The following is a 23294-nucleotide window of genomic DNA, read 5'->3' as shown; positions in this document are numbered from 1 at the left end:
ACGTTTTGACAAATCCAACTTTTTCAACTCCACAACTTTGTGCTGCTGCCTTCGGTTCATCTTGCAGGAAGGAAGCAACATCAGATCAGACAAAGTGACAAATTGAACGTCACGCAACGAAACGACGACAACGACCTTTGATACCCTCTGATTCAGAAAAAATCTTCATTTTGCAAGCGAATATACTCCTGCCCGCTGGGCGACCAAAGTTTTTGCCAGCCTCTGGCGCCCAGCAGCAGTAACCGAAACAAATCGAGTCCTCCGACCACAAAAAGTACATCACACCATGTCACCACTCGCCATCTCCGTACCCGACGCTCCGGGTTCACCAAACGCAACCCGAACAAAATTTACCTTTTATGGTAATCGCCAACGGGACAGCGAGAACAGCCTTATGCCGGGAACTTCAACAGCTGATGCATCACCTTATGCTTCACCCATGACTTCACCAATGATGTCGCCCATGGCTTCGCCTCGAATGCAGCTCAAGCCTTTCGGCGCCATGTACCGACATGTTCGTCAACCGTCAGACGAGTCCTTGTCACATTTACCTCCTTTGCCGATTTCGCCAAGATGGGATTCCGTCACCAACCCTTCCAAGTTCATGCCCGGACAATCAATATCGCAACGAGCTGCATCTCCATTCGATTCGCCCCACTCGCCATCGCCTCTGAGCTACGATACAGCAGCAAGCACTCCTGTTGACTCCCGAAACACATCTCCGACATTTCTGACATCCAAATCGTCACTGGCTGACCTTCGCGCCTACGACACCCTGCCACCCGCCGTGGAGAACTTCTCGCGGCCGCGGAAGCAAAGTATCCGCCAACCAATCACCGACGTGACTAAGCCACGACCCGCCCAGAACGCCCCAGGGACCGCAACATCGAACCCCGGTTTCAATTCCGCCGACCAGTACCTAGAGCTTGTTACATCTTCTCAACATCCCCTTTGGCCTGCACCTCAACGACCTCGTGGCCCTTCGATATCTTCTTGTCAATCCTCTTCTACATATCAATCAGCACTTTCTCCTCCTGGGAACGACTTTTATGATCCAAGAGCGCCTCGCATTCGGACGGCTGCTGGTGCGACATCGTCAGCACGACCTCCTTTAAATTACAACGGCGGCTCAGCTTCGCCAAGCCCTGTTATCGCCCCGTGGATGAGTGGTGAAGAATCGCGCTCGAGCTTCCGCTCTCAATTCACAGACACAACTGGTCCCGGCACCGCTGTTACCGAGCGAAGCAGTGTCCTCACAAAGGACAGCTCTGTTGGTTCATTATACGCTGGCCCAGAAAGCGCGGAGCGCGATCCTAATACACACAACGAGCCCGACGCTGAGCACGACGAGCCGAGTCTTGAGGATGTTATGGGCATGTACGAGCAAGGCTTTGACACTGACGACGACGAGGTGAACTACTCGAACAACAACACTACCAACGCTCGACCAGTATCATCAGCATCCGATATGGGTCCGCGACGAAACGTCAGAGACGACGACGAGGATGATTTCCCCGAGGAGCAAGTCCCCGAGTCCTCAACGCTCGACATGGAAATTCGAATGTCCAAGATGATCTTCACATCTCCAGCCTTTACATCATCCGTTCCTCACATTGCCGAAAAGCACGTTGTTGAAAAATACAGCTGCGAAATCCCTGAAAAGCGAGACTCGGTCAAGTCTTTAGACTCAGAGCCTTCCGTCAAATCCCAAAAACCTCTTTCCCTTATTGAATCCGACACTGCGCGCTCAGGGTCATTTGCTGCACCTCTCTCACCACCGGGCTCCACCCTGGCACCCGTCTTTGAAGTAAAAGATCGACCCGAAACTCCCGAGTCAAGGAATAACTCTGAATACGCCTCAGAGCCAGCGCCCGAACCGAGAGCGGCCCCCGAGGCTGAGCTCAAACCCAAGCCAGTTTCTCCACCTCCCCCAGTCGCTATCCCTGAGCCAGTTGAGCCGGAAGATCCTGGCGCTCGTGATCGATACGGTTTCAAGAAGGAAAACCAGTATGTGACGCGACAGCAGTATGACACCTGGAATACTGGATACACTGAGTACCTCGCTCGTCGACGAAAGAAGTGGAACCAGTACCTGAAAGACAATGCCCTGATGACAGACCACCCGAACCGGTTTCCCGCTCCCAACGCAAAGACGAAACGATTTGTTCGCAAGGGTATCCCCCCAGAATGGCGCGGTGCCGCTTGGTTCTACTATGCTGGCGGACCAGCTATTCTGGCCAAGCACTCGGGTCTTTACGATAAGCTCACAGCTAAGCGAGCTAAGGACATTGATGCTGAGGCTATCGAGCGAGATCTACATCGCACATTCCCCGATAACATTAAATTTAAGCCTCCCGGCGGGATGGACACGACATCGTCAAGTAGCGCTAGAGAGTCGACAATGACGGATTCCACTCGCAGCTCCAGCCCGGCTCCTCAAAGCGTCGAGGGCGAGACACCTATCATTACCTCTCTTCGCCGTGTACTTCACGCATTCGCTGTATACAACCCTCGCATTGGCTACTGCCAAAGTTTGAACTTCTTGGCTGGTCTTCTGCTGCTTTTTGTTGACACTGAGGAACAATGCTTTTGGCTCCTCAACGTCATTACGCGCATTTATCTTCCCGGTACCCATGAGATGAGTCTTGAGGGTTCCAAGATTGACTTGGGAGTGCTCATGACTGAGATGCGCACTTCCATGCCTGCTGTCTGGGACAAAGTTGGCGGAGAGCTTGAGGCTGATCCCAACTCTCGACCTTCAACGAGCAAGTCGATTCGTCTTACTCGCTCCCGTCGCAAGGAACTGGCACGCATGTCAACGCCCACCGACAGACTCCCACCAATCACACTTTGCATGACAGCCTGGTTTATGAGCTGCTTCATCGGAACACTACCCATCGAAACCACCCTCCGCGTATGGGATGTGTTCTTCTACGAAGGCTCCAAGACTCTTTTCCGCATCGCATTGGCCATCTTCAAGCTAGGCGAGAACGAGATCCGATCCGTGGGCGATCCCATGGAGATGTTTGGCGTGGTGCAATCGATGCCACGCCGCCTGATTGATGCCAACGCTCTTATGGAGGCTTGCTTCAAGCGGCGGAATGGCTTCGGGCATCTGAGCCAGGTCCAGATTGACGAGAAACGTCAGCAACGTCGAGCTAAGGCACAATTGGATAGAGTCCGTCAAGGCAAGACATGGAACAACTAGGAAATTAGATTTTCAAGCCACGTTTAACAACATACCTCACAACCTCTCATCTCTTACACCCACAACACAACACTCCTTCAACATCTCATTTACTGTTCAGCTACTTTCTTATTTCGGCACACACTGGCCCACACCAACACGGTAGTGGAAGCCGCCGACTTTTTATCATGGAACGGCGTTTCAATGGAAGGCATGGTCTATTTATCGATTTAGCCCGCATTGTGTCTGTATTTTTCTCCTTTATTCTGTTTCAAACACAAAAACTCTCTTTTCTCATTCTCATTTTCATTATTCTTCAACTGCCCCTAACGATGGGGAGTTGTTTGTTCACTATGTACGTCTTCAAGGAGCGAGGAGGGATCAGCGTTGGTACGGCTGGAATGTACAGGATGGAATGGTACCAAAAAAGGAACATTGTTTTACTTAATGACGATGGTTTACGGCTGCATTGCGATAAGACAAAACGCACCACCATACCCCAAAAGCACTTTTGCGAGAGGCGAATGGCTTTCTGCTCAAGGCACACGGCAAGGTTGCAAGGACTGGCAAAAGGTCCTGGTGGTGCTTGGTTTTCATATAGAAGGGCGAGGGAAAATTACGCACGAACTGGTTAGAACCTGCCGAGGAGTAGATTTGGGGGATACTTTTGATACCCTAATGGAATGAAAGATAATTACACGACCGTCAAACGTACGCAGCCTGCATGTGATAAGATGTTTCATGTTTGACACCCTAATACCTATGTACTTTTGTATCAGGGTAAGAGCTTGACAGCTCAAGACTAAGATGAGCCGACACGAGACGAATGTGTTCTCGTGGCTAGTCCCATCTCATAAGTTTTCCGGTTAAGTCGCCCGTGCTCTCCATTCCTCGCCCACCATTCTGTCTAGCCCTGAGGCTCACCACAAGTCCCTTCGTCAGCCGTGATGGTCTCGCCACTGAAACTACTCCCATCGTTGGACCCATCGCTCTATGTATCTTCCGTTCTTGATGAATAGTTCGAGTCCAAATAGATTGAGTCCGGAGAGCTGACTTCGCCTTCCTCCGTGACACTGCTCCTCTAAGCAGCAGGAGAGAAAATAGGTGGTTCCATGGCGTATTTTTGGACATGCTGCTTCACCGCTTGATCAAACGCAGCCCGGTCGGTCTGGTATTGCTGCGCAATGCGATCTTCGAGAGGGCTGTCGAGCTGGGGCTCTTCCAGGAGGTTGCGAAGCGCCTCCAGAACGGCATAGAGCTTGGTGCTGGGCTTCCAAGCATCTGGTTTAAGGAGACCCAAGCAGATGTTGCCGAGATTATCGTTTGTCACATTAGGGTGGTAGATGGGGGTGACAAATTTGACGACCGGGGGCTTGAAGGGGTAGTCGGTGGGAAGGTTGAGGAGGATGCCGAATTTGCCTGGGTGGTAGACGGTCGAGGGGGGCGCCGTTAAGGTGACGTGCCATGTGTGGATAGTATCGTTGGGAGGCAGAGCCACCGAGAAGCCCTCAGGGGGATCTTGGGAAATTTCGGCAAATTCCTGAGAGGGAAAAAAGGGTTAGATAACGGGAGGAGAAGTAATATAGACAAGAATGAAAGGCGTACCTTGGTGATGCGCTTGGCCATTGTGAAGGTGTAGTAGAATTAAGTAACAAACGGAAGATGGATGATGCTTGCAGTTCTTCCTTCGGGAATATCTTGTTATTTAATGATGTGCTGTTGAACCACGATGCTGATGATGATCAACGGACAAGTGCAATAGACTGATGATAAGAAGAGGCTTGTTTGATGTCAGATGGATGTTGAAAGTTGGGATTGGAGAGTGGAAGGGCATCAGGGTACCAGAAAAGTTGGCCGCTGGGAGCAGAGACTAAATTACAAGGCCACTTTACGCTACTTGCACCATACTTCTTAGGCTGTTTATTTTTGTCGTCTACAGCTTGAAGTCGATTCTTCTGCTACCCACTAGAAGGGGTATGACGATAGTGGGGTATTGGAGCATAAAGAAGCTGGCAGCAGCAACAGCAGCGGTAACAGCAGCCTGTGAAAGTACCACTTGAAGTAGCAAAAGACAAATGCTTAGGAAGGTGCTGATATCATGCAATCAAGTTGAGTACCTACTCAATCTATCTGGTTAGATTCTGCCCAAACAGGCAGTAGCTTCTTTGTCGTATAAACTTGGGGTGTGTATCACAACAGCTTGTGTGGGGCACAAGGAAACAGCAAGCAATTTATTTGCGGTAGGCCAAGATTCCCTACTCCCTAGAAAAAGAAAAACATACAGAAGCAATTGATGGAGTTTCAGGAGGGAACTCTTGTTCAATATCAAACGTGCTAATATCAAACGTGCTAGCTTGAGTGTGTGAACTATTTCATCATACATGTTCGTCTATAGGCACCAGAAACAAGACAAGAAGTACAGGGCAGAGCGAGCTAAAAGGACTTCGACACCCTAACAAACTCAGGTTGTACAGATTATCTTCTGTCAAAAGAGCAACTGCATGTTGGATTTCACAGCAGCATTCCACTTACACCAACAAGAGAGAAAAGGCCCAGTGAATGGATAGCTGCAGTCGGTCGCATGCAATATTAAAAAAATTGGCTGATAGCCATTTGTTGATTGTATACTATGCATTCGTTTATGTCTACTATGTTTTATCAGATTGTTTGCTTGCACCGATGGATCACATCCCTTCAGCATATTGAATAACTCATCATTAGAACAGAAACCCTCAAAAGTCAGCTTTTGACTCTCCAAGAGAGAGACTTTCATTGAATTAAATTGCTCCGCTACACCACACATCCACCGTTGTATATCTAACCATACCTACGACAAATACACCATTGAAACAAATCATGACACTCGATACTAACCGTCGGTACCGCTGCTTCTGAATGTCGCGCATAGCGCAGCATAGTGATGTGTCAGGTCTAGAACGTTCTGAGGCAAGCTTGTCGCCTGGATGATGCTTCGGACCTTGACTGCTCCCTCATCCTCGATCAGAGTACGTATCGTGTGCAGGAGTTCGGGGCTGAACTCGCTGTACCATCGGTACTGCCATGTCACTAATCGGATGACGGAAGCTACTGTCTCTCGTGTGCTCTTAGTCTTCTCGAAGACACGTAGGATTCCTGCCAGGGCCTTGGGACTGAAGCGGATTGAAAGGCATGCACGGTACGCCTCTACGGCTTCGTCCATGTGCTGGAGGCGCTCGGCGAGAGAGCCTAGAATCTCCCACTCCTCCGCTGACTTCTTGTACTGCATCTGCTGGGCGCGGTACTGAGCCATCTGAGTGCGCCAGATTGTGTAAACACGAAGATCCTCATAGAGAACCATGAAGAGACTATCCAACCAGCGTTCACAAAGGCGCTTGGTGTTGAGCTTTGACAGATTCTCGTCACTCTTGGTGGTCTGCAATTGTTAGCTGGTTCGAGAGATGATATCAACAGAACTTACCTCAGGATCTGTCTTTGCCTCTCCTGGATCGATAACATTCGATGGCTTCTCAATTTTGCTCTGCTCACCGTTGCCGTTGGTAGCAGGAGCATCAGCGTCAGCAGCAGCGTCGACCACTACTTCGGGAACCTCCTCAGCAGGCTTTTCCGAGCTTTCGCCCTCTGCCTCATTGTCCCGGTTGACAGTTTGATCGGGTGTACCTCGCAGACCATCGGTGCTCGGGGTCCGTTTCGAGGCACCTGGGTGAGAAGATTCTTGCTTCTCTGTGCGATACTCATCCTCCATCACGAATACATTACTGCGGATCTTTAGGAGTTGATCCCAGCCAATCTTTGCAGTCATCTCGGTCAGGATCTCATACGCCTTCTTGAAGGTACCTCTGTAGGATGCGGCTCGTAGGTTGAGCAAACTGGGGTCAACCTGTTCCGAGTATCGTGACTCAGGCTCGCTGTCGATCTCGTCAAGGCGAGTTTCAGGAAGAGTTGACAGGATGACTTCCTTTGGCTCTGGCATCAAGGGAGTATCCTTGTCTTGGTAGGTGAACATAGGGCATGAATTGAGAATGGTAAGCGCATTGTCCCAATCCTCCATAGCCACATAGACCTGAGCTAGTCGGGCCCATGTGCTGAACTCAGTCGGGGCGGCAACTGTCGCTCGATCCGCACAACCCAGGGACAATTTGAGCCTCTCGTCCTTGAGTTCAGGAGTAGCTGCGCCCTTGGCCTTGTGCAAGAGAAATTCAGCTTGAGTATCGAGCATAACATAGTCCATAGGGGTTTCCTGCAAAGACTGGTGTAACGTTCTGATGCCAGCAACCTCCTCATGGCCCATGAACATAACCTTTGCCAACAGAGATGAAACCTCGACACTCTGCGTTCGGAGCTTCTCAAAGAGATTGATTCCAGAGGCATATCGACCGGTGGTTTCGAGATACTTTAGAAGGCCAGTGGTCAGGTGGTTAGATACGTTGGTAGGCACCTGAACTACCGAGTCGGAACCCAGTTGCCATCCCCTGAAAAAGAGTTGTTCTGCAGCATGAAGGAAACGATGCTCGGTTTCAGTGTTTGTGACAGGATTGAATCTTCGAACGCCCATAATCTTTCGAATCGTGTCGCCGCTGCCATCGTCTGCGTATGAGTATGCTCGAAGAACACTGCAGAGGTATGTCTCCAACCAGAGATCCTCCGAAGCCTTTCGCTTCTCGCCACGCTCGTCGACGCAGTAGCTTTCTACGGTTCCGGGAATCGATACATGCACACGCATATCAAGTCGTGAAAAGGCATTGTAACAGCTGTCAAAGGTTAGCCTCTGCAACTCTTTACAAGCGCGGAAGGGTTATGACGTACCAGAAGACGCCTTCAACAATCTTGTTTGTCGCATTTGGTCCTGACTCTTTGTAGGTCAAAGTATTGATATACGCTGCTAGACTAGCTGATGAAGATGCGTCGACACCGGTGACATGGTGGTAGACGCCAGTCTGGACAAGTCAGCTATTGATCTCCCTTGCGCCGATCGAGGTCGTGTACCTGCTTGGCTGGGTTTCGGACGCCGTGCTTTAGAAGATGAACGAGATCGGGAGGGCCAAGTTCTCGAAGGCCAGCGAGAGATTCGGTTCGGGCGTCAATCGACTCGTGGAGAATCTCCTCGGTAATTCTGGTCCCAGATTAGCTATGTGGATGCTACCTAAGCATCTCGGTAGTGTTGCGCCTTACTCGGGAACCGCTGGCGCGACCATAATGGCGAGCTCCTTGCACTCGCTATTGAGGATCGGGGGAGAATATCAGATGAGAGCCGTCAGAATTGGCCTCGTGTGATGTGTAGGGAGAGAAACAGTCGAGACCGGTTGAGGGGTCCCTTGTTTCGAGTGAGATGCCAAAGACAAAGGATGCTGGTCCCTCCCTAAGATCTGGCCTTGATAGGGAGCTCTAGGTACAGTTCAGGATGTACGTACTCTAAACTGCCCTGGGCCTGGGCAGCTCTACTAAAACACCGCCACATCTCTGCTCAGGAACAGCTCCAACATGTGGCTAAATGGGGCTGAACTGATCCGCGTCTGAGAACGCGCTTTCATTAATTAAATAGATGCCAAGAAAGTGAAGTGTCTCCAAACTCACTCCTAACGTCAAATCAATCAGACAGAGGTAGACTGTTTCCTTTACTACAAATACGAATGTAGGCCGTCGCTTAGAGAGCATTGCGACCGCCAATATGGTAAATTGTCGACATCCTATAATAAATCCAAACTAATGTGTGACAGCCGGCATTCCAAGCAATAAACCTCGAGCCCGAGGATAATATCGACGAGCAAATCGACACCACCAAGGAGATTCACGTGAGTGTGTTGTAAGATATCTCAAAAAGGGACGAGTAATAACATTTTGCAGGTCGACGAAGCTCTCAAGCGATTTCAGCATGCATTGAAGCTCCATGCCCAAGGCCCTCGATCACGAGAAGCCGCCGAAGCCGCATACAACGAACTCTTCGAATCCGAAATCTTCAAGTACCGGGAAGCGAAAACCGACTACGAGCGAGCAGAGCGACAAGCAGACGGTCAACCAGATGTATCCAACTTGGACCCCTCCCTCACAGACGGAGGACTAGATGTGGACGCTGGAGGAGCAGATGGTGTAGCAGCAAGCCTGGCCCAGGCACTCTACTTATCTTACAAAAACTATGGCCAATTCTTTGTCGACAAATTTAAGGACGCATCGACTTCAGACACAGCATGGAAGGAAAAGGCTCGACTGAAATACCACGACGATGGACGCAAGGTGTTGGATAGCTGGATGACTGCACTGGATCAAGATCCATCAGATCCGGAGCTCTGGAGAAAGACTGCTCGTTTCGCTGGCGCAATCAACAGCAACCGCATTAAGCGGTACTGCCTCGAGGCTGCGATTGAGTTGGACGACGATCCTGCTGTGATGGAACTCGACCCTCCATCATTAGCAGAGGGAATGGCGGGTGAACAGCTGAAAGATCAATTGAAGCTCCTCAGCGACGACATGGCTTTGTCGCATCCGATCATGGCGCCATGGCTCAAGAAAAAGATGCCTGCGCTCCTCAAGCGCCACTTGGATCCCATTCCCTTTCTTCCCGACCCAACCAAATCATTAATACCACCAAAGGCTTCTGCTACAGAGGACCAGACCCAAGAAGATATAGAAATGGGTGATGCAGATAACTCTAGTCTTGCAGAGCCAAAATCTGTGTCATCTTGGGCTGAACTTGGTGCGAGACTCATCAACTGCCTCGAGACTACAGCTGAAGCTTTCGATACATGCGACGGAATCGTCGAAAGTAGCCTGGAAGATGTTCCAATAGAAACACCCCCAAACGAAATCGACAGTGTTGCGTCGGAAATCGAGGTCGCAGCCCCGAAGCCTGCCGAAACAGAGAAATCACCAGAAAAATCACCAGAGAAAGATACCACCCCAAAAGAGCAAAAGGCAGGCTCCGAAGCGACCGAAGACAGCCAGAAAGCTGCGGACCAATCCCAGAAAGAGTCGAATGGAACATCAGCTAGGAAACGATCGCAATCTGCAGCAGGACTGCCAGATAGCGTGGAAGAAGAAAATGCGACGGAAAAACGCAGCAAGCGAGTTCGACGAAGAGAGACTCTCCAAGCTGAGGAAACGACAGACCCCAACACTCTAATTGCCAATCAACTACAGCCCTATCAAGGAGCTGACCAAAACCTCTTCCAAATGACAAAAAGCGTCTTGGAACACCTGGGCGTAGAGGACAAATCAGCCTTCGATTTCATCACCGAGCTCATTGATTCATGTGCCACTGAAGACCGACCTGGGAAAATAACAAATCTTGCTGCATGCGACTTGAGTAGTGTTATTGTTAATTTCCGTGAAGAGGTTGCTAAGGTCTTCCTACACAAGAACGAACAAGCCAGTCTCGGACCATCATCTTTCCTTGAGCACGCTAAAACGGGCTCGCAAGATCAGCCTTCAATGCCCCCTTTCAACGAAAAACAAGGTTTGAGATCATTTGCCAGAAAGATGGCAGGTTGTAGGTCGTGGATGACAACCGAAGACGTTGCCTACGAATGGGTCAGAGCTGCTAGCCAAAGCTATGCGACGGCGAAGTGGTCAGACAAAATGAAGCTATCTGTGGTTCAGATGCTCAACAAAGTTGACTCTGTGCTATACCGGAAGATCACCGAGGAGATGGAACTGGCTGCTAGTTCTGCTGAGAGGTTAGCAGATTTGGAGACCATCGTGCCTATGCTCTTCGAACTTCATGTCGACATCTATGAACTTATCACCAACCCTAGTAGCGTTGTGGATTATGCGACTCGAATGGACACCAAATATCGGCTGGGACGGTGGCTCGACATTGCCTCAGCTTACCTTCAACTGGTAGACCGGCCAGCGAACGACCCTCTTATAGCACGTTTCCTATGGGCTTCGGTTCTTGTGTCTTCACACGCGGAACAACCCCTACGCGAACACATTCTCCTTATGTGGACATCTTTACGGGACCACCTTGCAGATGAGAAGGTCCCTGCCATCTCACTTCCCAACAATGTGGTCATGCCGACAATTTCTCCTGCTGCTGCTGATCGTGAGATTTCAAAACTAACGACAATGGACTTTTTTCTTGGACTATTCCAAGATAACATGGACGATCCAGTCTTTGTGATTGACACACTGGAGCCTGTTCTCAACCCATCTACAGTATGCGCTCCCAACCAAGAAACCGATTCCGATTCAGGTGAAGACAGCGACAGCAGTGGCAATAGCAGTGATGATAGTAGTGATGATAGCAACGAAAACGATGAAAGCTCCGACGCAAGCTCCGACGACGAGAAGCAAAAGAAGTCCATATCCGATTGCGCAAGCCAAAGCTTGAAAGATCTCTGGAAGTTCCTTCACAACAGCAGCACAGAGCTTAGGTTGTTTCTGTGGTCACGTCTAGGGGACGCCTATGATGCTATCAAATACTCAACCAAGAAATTCTCTTGCTGCCTCAAGAGCATCGAGCTGATCGTATCAGACTTGGAGGGCGAGACCTATACCAACACCCCACCCGAATCTCGACGTTTGCTTTTCATGCGTACTTTGAAGTCACTAGACGAGCTTTTGATCACAGCTCTCGGTTCTGCGCTGAACGACAATACCGCATTCGAAATTATTGATGATGCCCACATCAGATCCACCTCAGCTGCTCTTGCCAAAGTCAACTGTTTACTACACGTTGCAAGTTTGTGCGAAGATGAGGTTCGAATCGGCATCAGGCAGGAAAAGACTGGAAATGCCGCCTCTAAAGCTGCTTTCCAATCACTGAAGAACAAGCTGAAGGAGATGCAGATTCGCGCATGGTGTCTTCAATACACCATGTTCAAGGCTGGCATTAATAAGGATAACTGCATCATCGGACCTGAGACCGACCTTGCTGATTATCTCGCTGCTATCCACCAAGTAATTGGCATTCGCAAATTCTGCAAGGCTTCAAATAAGATCTTCCTCAAGGTCATGCGCGTTGAACTTCTCAAACTCAAAAACATCGAGAACTGGGAAGATTATCTTGGCCAGGTCCTATACGATTTGCACGGTCTAAAGCTTGGTGCAGGCGTCTGGGAGGTTCAGGACCATGCTTGCCTCCCTGAGAAACTCGAGAAACGGCAGACTATGCAGCTCGTGGAGAGAGTTTGCATTCTTGCCAACCGCATGCCCATGAAAGACCTCCTCAAATCAGATCTCAAGACAACGATTGATCACATGCAGCAGACAATTGGCCAGACGAAGTCAACACCGCAGATGTATCACAACCTGCGTAATTTTACCGAGTATCTGAAAAAGCCAATTCACCCTCTGCGTTTGTACCGCGCTCTTATTGGGGACGTTTCGGTAGACGCTGTGTCTGTTAACACCCCCGAGACTATTCTTGCAACACATGGCTGGTTCTTCTTGTTGGGTATGATGGCATTGACAAAGTTCAAGGGTGTTGAGTTGAACCGTCGTCAGACCCCTGGTGCAACCGACGATCTGCGCATCGGCGCGACCTTCCTGAGACTTCAACTTCAATTCACTGCAGACAGATGGGATGCTTGGTTCCGTCTAGCGGAATGTTTTGACTACGAACTGGATGAGGCGGTTCTCTGGACTGCTGACAAGATGAACAAGGAGCGCCCTGAGCTGGTCAAATTCCAGCGAAATGCAATCCATTGCTACACACTCGCAGTTTCACATTCTCGCAATGTGGACATTGAAACCCACGATGGAGATCCTCTGCATGATCTTTACCACAAGTTTGCTATGAGGATGTATGCATCAAGCCGAGAGCCTTTCGCCATGGAGCCATTTCAACATTCTGATCAGGAGAGATATTTCATCGAGGATATGGGAATAGGAACCTTCAAGAGGATTTTACACTCCCAGATGAATGAGTACAAGGTCTGGAAATATGCGGCGAAGCTTTTCAGGATGGCCATGGACCGAAAGCCAGACAACTGGAAGTAAGTGAAGTTTATTGAGCATTCAATGCAGCATCTAACAATGAGTAGGAACCCTTACATGCTTTCCAAGTGTTATTGGAAGATGTATCAGACTCCCGATGACCAACTCGACGTTAAAGACGTGGGCTCCAAGATCAGCTTAGGCACGCTGATCGATACCCTCAAGAAAGCCGTGCAGGTGGCACACAATGCTCGAAGAGGGAGGAACACGGATCCCATCTTTGAACCACACTACAAGATCGTCTCTGTTCTCCACAAGTTGGTGATGCGAGGTGATGTGCCGGCAAAGGAGGCTGCTGAGATCTTATCCGCACAGCCATTCGGCTTAGAAGTCAACCCTGATGATCTTTTTGCTTCCTTCGTAGAACCTGAAGATTGGGAAGAATACATTATTCGCAATCTTTCTAAACTCAAAGAGAAAGACAAGGCTAATTGGCAGCATCGGATCATCATCAGACACGCTAGGATACTGTTTGAAGAGGCCACCGAAGCGCCAAGCGGCGATAGACTCGTGGAAGCGAAGGCTGCATTCGGTATCCTCAGGGATAGCATGTTTACTAAGACTATGGTCATGAACGTATGGAAGTGTGATGCGGAGAGACCCGGCCGTCATCACGTATACACAGAACAATACGTGCGCTTTATGACCAAGTTGCTGGTTATTATGAACGACCGGGGTAATTTGGAGCAGCTCTTGAGACGCCTCCGGAAGAAGGGTGCCGACTTTTACCATTTCACGGATCTCTGGCAATCTTGCTGCATGGCCTACCTCAAGCTTCTGCGCCAGGGCTACAGTGTGTCGCCCGTCGTTGACGACGCGTTCAAGGCGCTGTCGAGCGAAGAGTTTGAGGTTGTGGGCGAGAGGATTGCCGATTGGGCTGCAAGCGATGGCGCTGAAGTTCCGCTCTTCAACTGCATGAAGGAAACAATCGAGCTGAAGAAGCTTAATGCTAATCTTATGAAAGTGGCACCTATCGACGACCTTCTCAATGATTGCTACTCTAGAATCTATTCCGAGATAGCTAAGACCCTGCCTGGACCCGACCCTAGCAAAGTTGTGGAGGAGCGGCATCACGCGAAGGAAGTTGCAGCTCAACTCGAAGCGGCACAGGCAGAGACCAAGGTCACGAGCTCTCTCGCCAGTATTCTCAATGCCCCCAACGGGCAGGAGAGTATCACAGGCACAGCGACTCCCATGGAAACAGAAAAACAAGAGGCCGCGCCACGCTCCAGGAAAACCGGCGTTAGACGGCCAGACGTACTACGAAAGGCTGAACAAGCGGTTGTGAGAGCTCTGGAGGCACCCAAGTCAAGCAAGAGCCGTGTGGGCAGCGTTTCAAGTGGCAAGCGTGGCAGCCGTACACCCAATCAACGTGCAAGTGATGCTGGCAGTGAGGAAGAGGGAGCCGATACGCAGCTCCGGCGTGAGGCTGGCCACGATGTTGATGTGGATATGAAGGATGCTGGCGATGAAAATGAGGAAGATCATGGAGAAGAGGAGCACGATGAAGAGAACGAAGATGAACAGGATGAGGAGCATGACGAGGCTGCTGAAGATGAGATTGCTGAAGAGCATGGCGCTGAAGAAAAGGCCGACAGCAGTATTGACGACTCGGCTGATGACGAGAGCGACCTCAGTGACGTGCCCGACGACTACGACGATGAAGTGCCTCCGGGACTTAGGTTCTCTAACCTTGAGCATCAGTCAGAGGAGTCCAGCGGAGAAGATGCCGATAGTGAAAGCGAAGGAGACGACGAAGCTGAGGAGAGCGACGGCGAAGAAGAGGCCGAGGAGGTAGCCGAAGGTGAAGAAACACTGGGCCCCGAGGACACAGAGTTGGCGGATGACGATGATGAGGAAGATGAGGAGCAGCCCAGAAGATCGGGTAGCTGGGCAGCGAATGATTCTATACAGGCTGTGTCCTGGTGAATGATATTGTTTAGTTAATAGCGAATTGGCGTTACGAGAATAATTTTGCTGGATTGTTTAGGGGCAAAGGATTGGGACTTGAATGACTATTGTCATATCACTATAGAACACCGACAAAGTACACTGCTGTGCCTTGGTCTGCAACAACAAAAAACAAAAAAAAAAGTAAATATAGTATCCCAGCTAAGAAGAGAAACTCTGCCTTTCCAGAAAGGTATAGTAAACTACTCAAACACGAGTCTCTGTCAAATCAAGTCGACTCATCGACAAAAATGTCATCCTGAGCACCGTCCATGAAACCCATTCGTTGGTTGTAAGTAGGTGTTTTGCCGTTAGGAGGGCTGACATTGTTGCCTTCAGCTTCTACAAAGAGTCAGAATACCGTTGATAAAACCATTGTCTAGGGGTAGTTGACTTACGGTTCCAAACCATCATCTGCTTAGGTCCAGGGACACATTTGGTAGGGTTGTCGCGACAGTAGACGGCGGGCTTGGGCTTGCCCAGCTTTTTGGTGGATGTGCTACCAGTGACCTTGCAGCGGTGGTTTTGCATGTACATGTTTGACTGGCCGCCTACAACTGCAGTTAGCAACGACTTGAAGGAGGAGGGACTGTCATGAGACTTACAGCCGTCGGGAATCCAGAGCCAGGCACAGTAACAACCCTCTTCTGGGCACTCTGGCATATCGGCTGGAACGTCGTACCAAGTCTCACGAAAGAAAGGAGAACTATAATGAGTAAGTCAACCAAATAATGCGCCTAAAGCAGAAAGATCTTACTAGTATCGTACGGAAAAGACAACAAGGTTATCCATGGTGACCTTACTGATATCACTCTCATACGAAATGGCCCAGGCCGTTCCACCAGTTGACTCGATGTTCTTGGTGTGTAACTCTCCACCAGAGCCATCACCGCCGTCCATAAGACAACCACCCTCAGGACCTCTCCAAGGCATGGATCGGTTCTTACCGTCCTGCCAATCCGTGGTCAGGTCTCCATTGTACGAAAGCGTGGTGAAGGCACGGTTGTTGGCAAGCTCAGTCATGAAGGACTTTCCGGCTGGGAGCTCGAGGAACTCGCCCTTGGGAGGAGGAACAACATCACAGCCACGGTCGGCTTGCATCCACCATTTGGACTTGGGGAGGTCGTAGAGAGGGTTTACTGCGAGATTGGTGTTTGCGTTGTCGACCGAAGAGTCGTTACCGCCCTGAACAGTTAGTGTTGATCAAGGAGACAACGGACTTTACTTACTCTGCAATACATTCCCTTGTTCCAAGAGGCAATGTGAGCACTCGCAGACGCAGCGAGAGTGAGGAGTAGAGTTGAAGTATACATGGTGAATGAAGTGATAAAATGAATATCGGTTATATGGGATGAATGGACAGTGCAATCAATGCACAAGAAGAAAATGAATAGACATTAAAAGATTGTTTCATTGTACTTCACTCCCTCAACTTATATACAACAGCCAAGCCACTCGTGTAAGTATCCTCAGACAGTTACCCAAGACTCGGGGTCCTTTCATCTCATCCTCATGTGTTCCCAACAAGCGGCCGCTGCTAAAGTAACAGGGATCGCACTTACATATTGCCGCCAAAAGAATCGGCGAAACAAGCTGACATGCCGCGAAGCCATTCGTAGTTAAGTCTGATGGTTGAAACTTGTGGTGATCTTCGGTATCCCTGTATAGGGCGGCCGCTTGCCGGGGAACAGCTGAACGTCGGCGTTTCAGACATGCTTCCTTCATCAGGGCTTACAGTAATTAAGATGATGAATAAGTTGATAATGAAAGTTGTTTGAAACAAGGAAATGCGAAATAACGTCTTGGTCATTAAAACAGTGAGAAACTAGCCGACTACCTAGACAAGTCACTATCTAAGTAATTGGAGCATGGTTCATTGACGTACTTTTCGTCTAGCCAATGTGTACGAATAGTGATCGCAGCTAGCAAACACCGTCATTTGTACACTTCAACCACTGAAACAACCTATAAAGAATCCTTTAAAATTGACAATTTTACCCCAACCTGAACAACGCCAAACCGCCGCAACTCCAGAACAGCTGGCTAGAGACTTAGCCCTCCTCCTTGTCCATGTCGTCTCTGCCTCTCTTGCCACCCTTCTTGCCGCGGCCACCTTTCAGTGTGCTGCCCTTCTTACCCCTCTCCTCGGTAAATGACTTCATCTCAACTCTGGAATGTCGCTGAGCCTCCTCGACTCGGGACTGGAAAGCCATAACTTCCTCCTTCTCTGTTGGGTACTCCTCGAGCTTCTTGCCGAGAGCGGCCTCGATTCGCAGGTAGATCTCGAGATCGTACTGGGTCACCAAGCTAATGGCAACGCCGGACTTACCAGCACGAGCAGTTCGTCCGACTCTGTGGACGTATGTCTTGGAGTCTTGAGGCAAATCGTAGTTGAGAACAACATCGACTGAAGGAATATCCAAACCACGGGCGGCGACATCAGTGGCGACCAGGATGTCTCGTGTACCGGAACGGAACTTGTTGAGAGCTCCTAGACGGGATGACTGAGAGAGTTGACCGTGGAGTGGAATAGCACCGAAACCAAGCGTTCGCAGTAGGATAGAGACACGCTGAGTCTCCCATACTGTTCGTGTGAAGACGATTGTAGACTGTCCGGCATGCTCGTTGATCAGGTAGATAAGATGGACATCCTTCTGGGGATGAGGGATGAAGAGGTAATGCTGCAACAGAGTCGAGACGGTCTGGTACTTGTTGGAGCTGATGCTCACCTTGACAGGATCCCTCAAACTGGCGCGCTGCAAGCTTTCAATCTTGGAGCTGATTGTTGCAGAGAAAAGGTATGTGCGTCGCTCCCGGGGAACGAACTTAAGGATCTTGTCAATGCTGGGTCCGAAGTCCATGTCGAGAAGACGATCAGCCTCGTCCATGATCAGGTACTTGAGTGTTCGCAGAGAAAAGCCCTTGGTCTTCTCAAGGTGATCCACGAGACGACCAGGTGTCGCAACGATGATGTGAGGCTTCTTTCCAAGTGCAATGGCCTGAGGAACCATATCTAGACCTCCGACAATTACAGCGCATCGTAGCGAGATAAGCGAACCGAGAGCCTCGAAGGCTTGTCCAATCTGGGTTGCCAATTCACGAGTTGGGGCGAGGACGAGACCGAACAGAGGCTGAGGCTTGTCGAGAAGGGCTTGGAGAACAGGCAGAGCAAAGGCAGCCGTCTTTCCACTACCTGTTTCGGCGAGACCGATAATATCGCGGCCCTCGAGGGCAACGGGAATGGACTTTTCTTGAATGGGCGTGGGGTACTTGTAGTTGAGCTTCGCGCAGGCTTCGCACAGAGCATCGTTGACTCCCTGATAATTGTTAGATATCTAGACTTGAACAAAAGTCATGAGTCATACCAGATCTTTAAAGGTCTTTTTGGGAGCATCAACAGCCGTCTCCTCAGCCGAAGGCTCCTCTAGAGTCGCAGATTCTTCTTCAGATTCCTCTTCAGATTCCTCGTCTTTGGAAGGCTTGGGCTCAGCTCGGGCAGGCTTTTCCTCGGCCACAGGCTTGGTCTTTTTGGGCGCATCTTGCGCAACCTTTCTTCTCTTTGCGCTGTTCATGGTGGGCAATTCGTGTGTAAAGACGAAACTCCAACTCATGGAAAGATGATCTTGCCTCAAGACTTCAAAATATTTTAGTGGGGACCTTCTTATCGCACGTGCGCTAGTCTTATCATGGTCCCGCCGAACTTTTTTTCTTTCTGCTATCCATTGGGATTTGCGACAGCCAGCTTCAAGCAAGTTTTAACGATACATTCAACAACAAAAAACCACAACAATGGCACGCAAACGAACAAAGAAGAGAACTCATCTGGGTGCCAGCAATCCCGATGTGGACTCTGCCGGACATGCTTCCGCAAAGGACCCCAAGAGCATGGTTATTCGAATCGGCGCTGGCGAAGTCGGTTCCAGCGTTAGCCAGCTTGCGGCCGATGTGCGAAAGGTCATGGAGCCTGGTACCGCGAGTCGATTGAAGGAGAGACGTGGAAACAGACTAAAGGATTACGCTGCCATGTGTGGCCCTTTGGGTGTCACTCATTTGATGCTGTTTTCGAGATCAGAGAGCGGAAACACCAACCTGCGAATGGCTTTGACGCCTCGAGGACCTACTCTGAACTTTCGCGTGGAAAAGTACTCGCTATGTAAGGATGTCCAGCGAGCTCAGAAGCACCCCAAGGGTGGCGGCAAGGAGTTTGTCACTCCCCCTCTGGTAAGAAGACTCTTCAATCGCTCCTAGTTTATCCTGCTAACCGTTCGTAGTTGGTCATGAACAACTTTACCCGCCCAGACTCAGACAACAAGTCAAAAGTTCCCAGACATCTCGAGTCCCTTGCTACAACGGTCTTCCAGTCCCTATTCCCTCCCATCAACCCTCAAGCTACACCCCTCAAGTCGATTCGACGAGTCCTACTGTTGAACCGCGAGCAGTCAGAGGAAGACGATGGCACTTTCATCATCAACTTTAGACATTATGCTATCACAACAAAGTCAACTACCGTTTCCAAGCCTTTAAGGAGATTGAACGCTGCTGAGCAATTTGTTACCACAAAAACCAGCCGAAAGGGCAAGATGCCCAACTTGGGCAAGCTCGAGGATGTCGCAGATTTTCTGATCGGAGGCGCAAACGGCGATGGTTATATGACAGATGCAACTAGCGGTAGTGAGATGGATACAGACGCCGAGGTTGAGATCTTGGACTCCACGACCCGAAAGGTCCTATCTGCCAAGGCTAGACAAGCAGCAGCCCAGACCGAAGCCGAGCCCGAAGCGGAAGAGGAGAACGTCGAACGTCGCGCTGTCAAGCTTGTCGAACTTGGTCCCCGAATGCGCCTCCGCTTAACCAAGGTTGAGGAGGGTCTTGCATCCGGCAAGGTCATGTGGCACGAGTACATCCACAAGAACAAGGATGAGATCAAGGAGCTCGAGAAGCGATGGGAGCAGCGTCGACAAGAAAAGGAGGCGCGAAAGAAGGAGCAACAGGCCAACGTTGAGCGCAAGAAGGCCGCCAAGGCCAATGATGGCAACAAGGGCAAGGATGATGAGGATGATGAGGACGAGTTTGAGTATGATAGTGATATGGATGTTGATGAGTTTGACAGCGAGGGACTCGCGGGTGACGCCGAGTTCAAGGTCAATGAAAAGATGGAGGAGGATGGAGAGTGGGAAGATGAGGAGGAGGAGATTGCCAACAGCTGAGTGGGAAGCATTTAACTAGATGGTTGAGGATTGCATGCTTTAGTTTGGCGTTGTATGTACTGTGACATCTGGGATTGGGCAATGAATACCTTGGTACAATTACGGTTCCTTGCGGCTTTATCATCGCGACAGTCAAGTTTTCATCGTTGCAAATTGCACATAATCACTTTATAAAGTGACGAGTATGAGGATAGAATCGCATCAAAAGAACTCAAAACGTACCTACTTAATCTCTATGTGATTAAAGCTACACAGATTATATCGTTCCCAAAACTTTGCAACCTGCGAGAGACCTGCTGTTGTGTTGATACTCAAATGTCGTAAGTGAGGTATCCCACTATGTTGATGGAAAATCCACCATACGCTTCAGGGTAAGCTCACCATCGATACCGCTACTACAGAAGCCCTCAGACAGCCTGTTATCGACATCGCATCATAGATCCCAGACATCAGACAATTCAGGTTTCGTCCTGCCCTGTTTGATCCAGCTCTTTCTTCCTTTCCCCAACTCCCTGCCCGAATCCGAAAGCGTCAAGTGAAGGGCACATTCTCGAGGCTCTATTGTCAAGGTAGGAGCCACATGGTTATGCCACCTGTCTCATTTGAAGTCATTGATCAGTTGTAGCATCTACAATCAACAGCAGCACAAGAAATCATGTTTCGTGTAACCACCAGGAGCTTGAGAGCTTCAAGTTCGGCACTCAAGCGAGTCCCATTCAATGTGCGCTTCTCATCCACGCAGACGTTAACATCGACGCCTGGCAACGCAAGATACTTGTGGTCAGCGGCAGCCATCCTCGGTGTCGGTTCTGGAGCTTACATCTTCAGCGGGAAGAGTACTACCGCGAAGGCCTCAAATAACGAGGTTCCTCGCTTGAGCGATTACCCTACAGAAGAACAGATCCCCGTCAACTCGCCTGTCAAGTCCATCATTATCGAGGATGCCAACGCTAAACTGCGCGAGGACGCTCACACCTTTGTCTTTGAGGGGCATGCAGGAGTCAAGGGACGCGTAGACTTTGCGCGTTTGGGAAGCAATAATCCCATTGAGGATGATTGGGACCTTAAAATTGCCAAAGGTGTTGGAGGAGCGACGACTTTGTACGCTGGTGTTTACGATGGACATGCGTGAGTGAGCCCGCTGGAGTTGCGTGAGACATGCTAACACCACCCGAGTGGATGGGCGACTTCCCAGGTGTTGAGGAACGCTCTCGTCCCGTACATATCAGGCGCTCTGTCAAGCCTCACACCTACCAGTTCTACCGAGTCAGTCAACAGTGCCATCGAAAAGGCCTTTGTTCGTCTCGACGATCGCATCTTTGACACAGCCCTCAAAGCTGTTGAATCGGGCCAGGACCAAGGCACTGCATCTGTTATTTCGGCCGTCGCACCCGCCATTGCTGGGTCCTGCGCGCTTCTAACTCTCTACGAGCCCGCCACGTCTACACTCCGCACCGCTGTAGCAGGTGACTCGCGAGCAGTTCGTGGTGCATGGTCTAATAAGACGAACAAGTACGATACAGACATTCTGAGCATCGATCAGACCGGCTTCAACGAGCTTGAAGTAGAGAGACTTGATAAGGAACATCCCGGTCAGCTTCACAGCATGCTCAACCTTAAGTCTGGCCGACTTTTTGGACTTGCTGTTACAAGAGCGTTTGGCGATCATCGACTGAAATGGCCAGTAGATGTTATTCGCAAAGTCCAGGATGATTACTACGGCACCCCACCCCGGCCCAACTACACCACACCTCCGTACCTGACAGCCCGTCCAGAAGTCACCACCCGAAAGATCCAAACAGAAGACTTTGTCATCCTAGGCTCCGACGGTCTTTGGGACATGATCAGCAACGAGGACGCCGTGACATGCATCTCGCGCTGGCTAACCGCCAAGAAAAGCGGCAAGCCTGAGCCGTTCAAGGAGACCAAGTTTGAGGGAAAGCTGGAAGATGGGTGGCAGGCCACGCCGGAGCACCACGTCATTGAAGATCTCGACAATGCGGCTGTGTGCTTGGTGAAGAACGCATTTGGAGGGTCACGACGTGGCTTGTTTCTTGGAGCGATGACGACTTATGCGCCCATGAGCCGAAATGTGAGGGATGACATTACTGTGCAGATTATTTTCTTCAAGGATCCTTATGAGAAGAAATGAGTAGTGGTGTTAGAATAGAGATTAGTAGAGACCACTAGACAGAATGCATTTGTCTGTGCATGCCTTTATCATTGGAAGACGCTGGGGATAGACCATGCATTCTTTTTATAGCCATAGATGGCTTCATAATACAATGGACAAATCATTGATTCTGCTCACTTAGCTCGCCGATACAAATAAGCGCTGTATAGATCCCTGTTTCTGTACTTCCCTGTCTCACTGGCTGTGTCTGTACTATTTCACTCGCCCAAATACCGGCGATTGACGAGAACTATTGGTGTTGAGTTGGACGAAAGGCTGTTAGAACTTTGTATGGCAACGACCCGCTCTTGGCTGCATCCACGCGCCCTGGACCCTTGTATGACAGATCATTTTTGGACAATCTTGAAACTGCAAATAGACAAAGAGCAACCAGAAGCTGCCAGATAACCAGCACCTGGTAGCCCTATTGTGGTACCTGAAGCACAGCCAGTTATGAGTCTTCTGGTGCCACTCAACCGCTACTCGCTTGCATTTCTGCCAAATTCTTCAACACGATGGTCTACCAGTTACTAGAGTTATTTTTGTAAACCTGATAGTTCTCCTTCCAGACGGAGTTTGTATTCGAACCAGCCATGGCTTTACATCTGAATGCTCAATGAATTGTGGCGTAGAATGGGATTGTTACTCAATGTCTGCCTGGTAACTATATGTAAACTCCCGGGCATATACATAGCCACCGCTGTGCCGCTACAATTTGAGACATCCTTACACAACTGTAGTGCAGTTCGGCAAACTCCCTTTTAATTGTACCTGTTCTATGCTAAGTAAGTGAAAATCAGGTTCGATATATCTGCAAAATATCCAAGTAAGGATGTATACACTCTGG

General features: G+C 49.8%; 9 protein-coding genes across 9 annotated transcripts; 5 read left to right on the top strand and 4 right to left on the bottom strand.

Annotated features, from left to right (window-relative positions):
• The first annotated feature begins 183 nt into the window (after positions 1-183).
• EDB82DRAFT_180538 (uncharacterized protein) lies at positions 184-3291 on the top strand. Its single transcript, XM_025735672.2, has one exon. The coding sequence runs from the start codon at positions 287-289 to the stop codon at positions 3206-3208; it is 2922 nt and encodes a 973-aa protein (XP_025586355.1). The 5' UTR covers positions 184-286; the 3' UTR covers positions 3209-3291.
• EDB82DRAFT_180546 (uncharacterized protein) lies at positions 3292-4069 on the top strand. Its single transcript, XM_065607146.1, has one exon. It carries the CDS (start codon positions 3376-3378, stop codon positions 3820-3822), a length of 447 nt encoding a protein of 148 aa, XP_065464948.1. The 5' UTR covers positions 3292-3375; the 3' UTR covers positions 3823-4069.
• EDB82DRAFT_500464 (ubiquitin-conjugating enzyme/RWD-like protein) lies at positions 3896-5234 on the bottom strand. The gene is made up of 2 exons (XM_025735671.2): positions 4793-5234; positions 3896-4727 (listed from the first exon to the last, which is right to left on the bottom strand). The coding sequence occupies exons 1-2, from the start codon at positions 4811-4813 to the stop codon at positions 4269-4271; spliced, it is 480 nt and encodes a 159-aa protein (XP_025586354.1). The 5' UTR covers positions 4814-5234; the 3' UTR covers positions 3896-4268.
• A 544-nt stretch (positions 5235-5778) lies between these two features.
• Positions 5779-8580, bottom strand: EDB82DRAFT_445998 (Chs5p-Arf1p-binding proteins-domain-containing protein). The gene is made up of 5 exons (XM_025735670.2): positions 8357-8580; positions 8171-8297; positions 7991-8121; positions 6645-7935; positions 5779-6599 (listed from the first exon to the last, which is right to left on the bottom strand). The coding sequence occupies exons 1-5, from the start codon at positions 8377-8379 to the stop codon at positions 6057-6059; spliced, it is 2115 nt and encodes a 704-aa protein (XP_025586353.2). The 5' UTR covers positions 8380-8580; the 3' UTR covers positions 5779-6056.
• A 185-nt stretch (positions 8581-8765) lies between these two features.
• EDB82DRAFT_180465 (histone transcription regulator 3) lies at positions 8766-15409 on the top strand. Its single transcript, XM_025735669.2, has 4 exons — positions 8766-8855; positions 8902-8976; positions 9029-13116; positions 13165-15409. Exons 1-4 carry the CDS (start codon positions 8853-8855, stop codon positions 15044-15046), a joined length of 6048 nt encoding a protein of 2015 aa, XP_025586352.2. The 5' UTR covers positions 8766-8852; the 3' UTR covers positions 15047-15409.
• EDB82DRAFT_180492 (uncharacterized protein) lies at positions 15058-16460 on the bottom strand. Its single transcript, XM_065607145.1, has 4 exons — positions 16297-16460; positions 15825-16252; positions 15466-15773; positions 15058-15409 (listed from the first exon to the last, which is right to left on the bottom strand). Exons 1-4 carry the CDS (start codon positions 16378-16380, stop codon positions 15297-15299), a joined length of 933 nt encoding a protein of 310 aa, XP_065464947.1. The 5' UTR covers positions 16381-16460; the 3' UTR covers positions 15058-15296.
• A 340-nt stretch (positions 16461-16800) lies between these two features.
• EDB82DRAFT_445992 (ATP-dependent rRNA helicase RRP3) lies at positions 16801-18676 on the bottom strand. The gene is made up of 2 exons (XM_025735667.2): positions 18433-18676; positions 16801-18384 (listed from the first exon to the last, which is right to left on the bottom strand). Exons 1-2 carry the CDS (start codon positions 18637-18639, stop codon positions 17119-17121), a joined length of 1473 nt encoding a protein of 490 aa, XP_025586350.1. The 5' UTR covers positions 18640-18676; the 3' UTR covers positions 16801-17118.
• A 180-nt stretch (positions 18677-18856) lies between these two features.
• EDB82DRAFT_525097 (Brix domain-containing protein) lies at positions 18857-20274 on the top strand (the record flags this gene model as incomplete). The annotated part of the gene is made up of 2 exons (XM_025735666.1): positions 18857-19288; positions 19339-20274. 2 exons carry the CDS (start codon positions 18857-18859, stop codon positions 20272-20274), a joined length of 1368 nt encoding a protein of 455 aa, XP_025586349.1.
• Positions 20275-20602: 328 nt separating this feature from the next.
• EDB82DRAFT_180401 (phosphatase 2C-like domain-containing protein) lies at positions 20603-22583 on the top strand. Its single transcript, XM_025735664.2, has 2 exons — positions 20603-21402; positions 21451-22583. The coding sequence occupies exons 1-2, from the start codon at positions 20930-20932 to the stop codon at positions 22424-22426; spliced, it is 1449 nt and encodes a 482-aa protein (XP_025586348.1). The 5' UTR covers positions 20603-20929; the 3' UTR covers positions 22427-22583.
• The last annotated feature ends 711 nt before the right edge of the window (positions 22584-23294 follow it).

This window comes from Fusarium venenatum (assembly GCF_020744135.1).
Source record: "Fusarium venenatum strain MPI-CAGE-CH-0201 chromosome Unknown EDB82scaffold_2, whole genome shotgun sequence".
NCBI lineage: Eukaryota > Fungi > Ascomycota > Sordariomycetes > Hypocreales > Nectriaceae > Fusarium > Fusarium venenatum.
The sequence above is the reverse complement of the archived record's forward strand: the minus strand, read 5'-3'. Positions and strand labels throughout refer to the sequence as shown.

Coding starts and splice junctions, on each gene's coding strand:
- EDB82DRAFT_180538 (XM_025735672.2), top strand. CDS start 287: ATGTCACCACTCGCCATCTCCGTACCCGACGCTCCGGGTTCACCAAAC.
- EDB82DRAFT_180546 (XM_065607146.1), top strand. CDS start 3,376: ATGGAACGGCGTTTCAATGGAAGGCATGGTCTATTTATCGATTTAGCC.
- EDB82DRAFT_500464 (XM_025735671.2), bottom strand. CDS start 4,813: ATGGCCAAGCGCATCACCAAG. Junction 4,728..4,792: donor TGGCCAAGCGCATCACCAAG/GTACGCCTTTCA, acceptor TTTCCCTCTCAG/GAATTTGCCGAAATTTCCCA.
- EDB82DRAFT_445998 (XM_025735670.2), bottom strand. CDS start 8,379: ATGGTCGCGCCAGCGGTTCCCGA. Junction 8,122..8,170: donor TCCGAAACCCAGCCAAGCAG/GTACACGACCTC, acceptor TGACTTGTCCAG/ACTGGCGTCTACCACCATGT. Junction 6,600..6,644: donor AGGCAAAGACAGATCCTGAG/GTAAGTTCTGTT, acceptor TAACAATTGCAG/ACCACCAAGAGTGACGAGAA.
- EDB82DRAFT_180465 (XM_025735669.2), top strand. Junction 8,977..9,028: donor ACACCACCAAGGAGATTCAC/GTGAGTGTGTTG, acceptor AACATTTTGCAG/GTCGACGAAGCTCTCAAGCG. Junction 13,117..13,164: donor CGAAAGCCAGACAACTGGAA/GTAAGTGAAGTT, acceptor AACAATGAGTAG/GAACCCTTACATGCTTTCCA.
- EDB82DRAFT_180492 (XM_065607145.1), bottom strand. CDS start 16,380: ATGTATACTTCAACTCTACTCCTCACTCTCGCTGCGTCTGCGAGTGCT. Junction 16,253..16,296: donor ACAAGGGAATGTATTGCAGA/GTAAGTAAAGTC, acceptor CTAACTGTTCAG/GGCGGTAACGACTCTTCGGT. Junction 15,774..15,824: donor GTCTTTTCCGTACGATACTA/GTAAGATCTTTC, acceptor TACTCATTATAG/TTCTCCTTTCTTTCGTGAGA.
- EDB82DRAFT_445992 (XM_025735667.2), bottom strand. CDS start 18,639: ATGAACAGCGCAAAGAGAAGAAAGGTTGCGCAAGATGCGCCCAAAAAG. Junction 18,385..18,432: donor AAAAGACCTTTAAAGATCTG/GTATGACTCATG, acceptor AACAATTATCAG/GGAGTCAACGATGCTCTGTG.
- EDB82DRAFT_180401 (XM_025735664.2), top strand. CDS start 20,930: ATGTTTCGTGTAACCACCAGGAGCTTGAGAGCTTCAAGTTCGGCACTC. Junction 21,403..21,450: donor GGTGTTTACGATGGACATGC/GTGAGTGAGCCC, acceptor ACACCACCCGAG/TGGATGGGCGACTTCCCAGG.